General features: G+C 45.4%; 1 protein-coding gene across 1 annotated transcript in view; it reads left to right on the top strand.

Moving 5' to 3' along the window:
• LOC122248214 (dipeptidase 1-like) overlaps nt 1-3,653 on the top strand; it is a 98,108-nt gene extending 94,455 nt beyond the window's left edge. Inside the window, exon 14 of the mRNA XM_086549020.1 lies at nt 3,523-3,653. Within this exon, the coding sequence (XP_086405146.1) occupies nt 3,523-3,639 (117 nt within the window). The 3' untranslated portion in view covers nt 3,640-3,653. The remainder of the gene's footprint in view (nt 1-3,522) is intronic.
• Nucleotides 3,654-5,000: the final 1,347 nt, after the last annotated feature.

The raw sequence follows: 5,000 nt of genomic DNA, 5'->3' as shown, positions 1-5,000 counted from the left end.
ATGAGGAGGGGAGGAGGAGGAGGAGGTGGAGGAGTGGGGGGAGGAGGGAGGGGATGAGGGGGAGGAGTGGGGGTATGAGGGCGAGTGGGGGTATGAGGGGGAGGTGGAGGAGGATTGGGGGTATGAGGGGGAGGAGTGGGGAGGACGAGAAGGGGGAGGAGCAGGAGGAGTAGGAGGCAGGAGAAAGAAGAGGGGGAGAAGGAGGAGGAAAAGTGGGGGGATGAGGGGGAGGAGGAGGAGGAGGAGGTTGAGGTACAGGATGAGGAGGGGAAGGAGGAAGAAGAGGGGTAGGAGGAGAAGGGGAGATGGAGGAGAAGGAGGTAAAGTGGAGGGAGGAGGAGGAGGAGTGGGGGAGGAGGAGAATGGGAGATGAAGGAATAAGGGGGCAGAAAAAAGAAGAGGGGGAGGAGGAGGAGGAAAAGTGGGGGAGGAGGAGGAGGAGGTTGAGGGACAGGAGGAGGAGGGGAAGGAGGAAGAAGAGGGGGAGGAGGAGAAAAGGAGATGGAGGAGGAAGAGGAATAGGAGGTGGGGGGTAGGAGGAGGAGGAAGAGGTTGAGGGACAGGAGGAGGAGGGGAAGGAGGAAGAAGAAGGATAGGAGGAGAAAGAGAGATGGAGTAGGAGGAGGAATAGGAAGAGGCGGGCAGGAGGAAGAGGAGAGGGAGGAGGAGGAGGAGAATTAGTGGGGGGGGAGGAGGGGGGGAAGAGGGGGAGGATGAGGAGGATTGTGGGGAGGAGGGGGAGGTGAGCACGAGAAGGGGGGCGAAGAAGAGGAGGAGGAGGAGGAGGGGAAGGAGGAAGAGGAGGGGGAGGAGGAGGAGGAAAAGTGGGGGAAGGAGGGGGATGAGGAGGAGGAGTGGGGGTATGAAGGGGAGGACGAGGATGGGGACGAGGAGGAGGAGGAGGGGAAGGAGGAAGAAGAGGGGGAGGAGGAGGAGGAGAAGGGGGACAGAAGGAAGAGGAGGAGGAGTGGGGGATGAGGGGGAGGAGGGGAGGTGAGGACAAAGAGGGGGAGGGGAAAGGAGAAGGGGAGATGGAGGAGGAGGAGGAGGGGGATGAAGAGGAGGAGAAGAAGGAAGGGGGAGGAGGGGGAGGGGGAGGTATAGGAGGAGTAGGAGGAGGAACGGGAAAAGAAGGAGGAGGAGGAGGAGAAGGAGAAGAGGATGGAGGAGGGGGGTGAGGAGGAGGAGGATAACGACGAGGAGGAGGAGGATGACGACGAGGAAGAGAAGAGGAGGGAAGGGAGAGGAGAAGGAGGAAGAGGGGGAGAAATAGATGAAGAGGAAGGAGAGAGAGAAAGTGTAGACGGGAGAGGAGGAGGAAGAAGAAAACGAATAGGATGAGGATGAATATCAGAATAGAGATGATGATGATGATGATTAGGAGGAGAAGGATCAGGAAGAGGAAGAGGAAGAGGAAGAGGAATAAGAAAAGAAAGAGGGCGTAGGAGGATGGTAGAGGTGATGAGCTGACTATGGTGATGATAATGGTGATGATGAAGAGGATGACGATGATGATGATGACGATAATGATAATCGTGATGATACTGACGAATTATTTTTTGTAGGGGGTGGGGGTGGGGGTGCAGGGTGGTCTAGCATATCAAAGTAGTATATAAAAAATGCAAAAGCTATGTACAGGCGAAACCTATAAAAATGTGCTAAAAACATGCAGTTGCATGATTACATTAAGCTTATGGCGATTGCACAATAAAGCATACCAATTGCATGATATAGTATAGCGAATGCATGATTGCATAATAGCTTATGGCGATTACACAATAGAGCATACCTGTTGCATAGTAGAGTATAGCAATTGCATAATAGAGTATTGAAATTGCTTAATAGAGTAGTAATTACATATTAGAGTATAACCATATCAATTAAATAACATAGTATAATAATATTATAATCAAAATATATAACGAATAAATGATACTTGTCCGAATAAATGATTTTTGTCCTGCGTCATAAATCCAGAATTATGCAAATTCGACCACTCGCTTCATAAGAATCTTAATCTACATTCATCTTGTAATTTGTGACTTTGTTATTTATAGTTTTGTTGTTTTTTTCTCTCGTAGAAGTTTACCTTGGTTATTACTGTCGTTCTCTCTCTTCTTCTTCTTCTTCTTCTCTCTCATTCTCTCTCTCTTTCTCTTTCTCTGTCTTTCTCTCTCTCTCTTTCTCTCTTTCTATTTCTTTCTCTCTCTCTCCTCTCTCTCTCTCTCTCTCTCTCTCTCTCTCTCTCTCTCTCTCTCTCTCTCTCTCTCTCTCTCTCTCTCTCTCTCTCTCTCTCTCTCTCTCTCTCTCTCTCTCTCTCTCGGGGGGGGGGGGGGGGAAGAGAGAAAGATGAAGGAGAAAAGGAGAAAGGGGATGGGAGAGAGAGAGAGGGGTGAACAAGAAAGAAAGAGAGGTGGAGGAGGAAGAGAGAAAGAGAAGAAGAGAGATGGAGAAAGTGGGGGTGAAAGGGTAGGAGAGAAAATAGTAATCATTACCTTTTTATATCACAATTACTCTTAATAATACCATAATCCCTTTCATTAGTATATTAGTAATAAAGATATCCATATTGATAATAATAATAATGATAATAATAACAATAATGATAACGATAATGATACAGATAGCGATTACAATCATGATAATGATAGTGATGATAATGGCGCTGATAATGATGATAGTAATATTAGCATTGTCATTTTCATTATAACAGTAATTATGATTAATATTAATCGTCAAAACGTCGATGATGATGATGATAATGATGATGACGATGATAATGATAACATAAATGGTGATAGTAATAGATCAACACGAATATTACTAATAATGATGATTACCTTTTTTATATTTCCTTTGATAATGCCTATGAAAATTATTATAATCTTTAGTATCCGAAGGAAAATAAAGCACAACTTTATAGTTACACATGTAAACTTCACTGCCAGTTAACTTCACTGTCATTCCCGTGACAGGATGAGACATTGCGGCGCTGTGCCTTGGAAACATTGCTCGAAATTTATGACAGGGCTTGCAAACGTTAATCTCGCGCTAGAATTACTTCCCTAAGTCTGAATAAATCGAAATGAAGATCTACCTTCAGAGATATGGCAGATTTGTCTCCTGTTGTCTTGTGTGAGGTTACTTCGCTTAACTATGCATTTCTGAGCTACAGGGAGAGGGACGTGTGTTGCATAGTGGTTGCAATGATGACGAAATCATGCAATGGTTGGAATGATTACGAAATCATGCAATGGTTGCTATGATGCCGAAATCATGCAATGGTTGCTATGATGACGAAATCATGCAATGGTTGCTATGATTACGAAATCATGCAATGGTTGCTATGATGACGAAATCATGCAATAGCTCGTAATCCTGTCGAAAAGATTCCTGTTGCTAGTGAGAAGGGACTGATCCCTATACACAATAGGTGTTATATTGTTAGATTCCTATTGCTAGAGAGAAGAGAATGAACTCAAAGCACAATAGGATTAATAATCCCAATGATATCCGTTGCAGGTCCGAATATCCATGAGCCAGCAGCGGATCCCGCCCTTCGAGGAGGAGGTGCCAGCGTCGCACTTGGAGGGCCACACCAACTGCAGCTACGGCTTCATCAAGAACTCTGACGACTAGCCCTTCATCCCTGCAGATTGTACTGTGCTAACAACAAGACCGCAGTCGGACCCGTTCCGAGTGCATGACGGCCCTGGGGTCATGCACGCTCGGGGTCTTTTGTCATTCCACCGGGGGTCGGAGCTATCTCACTGCCTGATTCTCGGAATGCTTACGAGCGCGGCCCCTGAGAGAAATCTTATTACTCGACATATTCTAAAGTAAACTACCATTATTCGTAAGCTAACTTATTCTCACCTCAACCCACTCCCGTCGAAAGTCTCCAGCTGTAAACCCAGCGTCAATTTTTTTTTTTTTCTTGTTTTTTTTTTTTTTTTTTTCTTGTTTTTTGTGTGTTTTTTTAATGCCCCACGAGAGCGGTTTTCCTCCGACGTGCTCGATCCTGGGCGCGTGTCCCAGTTCCAAAAGACCGTTCCCTCGTCACTCCATGCAGCCTCCCCCTCTCGAGGACGCCTCCCCCCCCTCACCCTCCCCCGTTCCCCTCCCCCTCCCCCGTTCCCATCCCCTCCCCTCCCCGTTCCCCTCCCCCGGGACTCTGTAGCAATACAATCTGTTGGGCTGAAGGGCTGCCGCACCATACCTTCACCACGACGCGGTGTCTGGCCTCCACGTCCTCGTCGTCACCATACATCGATGGTGATGGCTGGACGGCTGGCTGGCTGGCTGGCGTCTCACGTATTCCCGAGACTTGGTGGACCTCCCAGTGTCTCTTGTCTAGCTACACACCAGCAAAGAGATAAGAATTAAAGTGCTATTCAGATGTCAGAAACCATTTCGTAGACGTAGTAGCATTGGCAATGCCGGTGAGAAAATCTATTTATTTTTAGATATCATTTACACGTTTTCAGACAGACGAAGCTTCTTGTTAACTCACGTTCTAGGGTCCAGTTATTTTCAATACTTTGGTGCTCTTCGTATGTATGTGAAATGCAATAGTTTGTCAGCTAGTTACCTGTTTTGTAACTCACCATAGGGTATAAAAATGTATCTGTTGTATTTGTTGAAGAGTATGGAAATAAATAATGAATGACAGACATCGGTGATTTTATTGAATTGGTGGTTAAAGAAAAATACATTAGACGTTTATTGGAATATAAGACAGCAGTTTCGAAACCCGAAAGGATTTTATCTTTACGTTTTCCATCTTATCGTAATAGTGATTTATCTTCCTTTGTATCTGATTAACAATGTTGCTCTAGTATATCAGATCAATTCTAAACTGAAATATATAATTTTCAGTAGTTTTCTGGTCATCAATAATTCATTCATGCTTTCAATTGATAAAAGTGATGCTGAAAAAAATAAAGACAAGTGAGAATATGTGATAATACAGATTCTCAACTATAAACAAAGTTGATACC

The sequence above is a fragment of the Penaeus japonicus genome, unplaced genomic scaffold (genome assembly GCF_977035675.1).
Source record: "Penaeus japonicus unplaced genomic scaffold, GWHDUDI00000001_assembly GWHDUDI00000021, whole genome shotgun sequence".
Lineage (NCBI taxonomy): Eukaryota > Metazoa > Arthropoda > Malacostraca > Decapoda > Penaeidae > Penaeus > Penaeus japonicus.
Note: the sequence above shows the minus strand (reverse complement) of the source record. Positions and strands in the feature narration are given on the sequence as shown.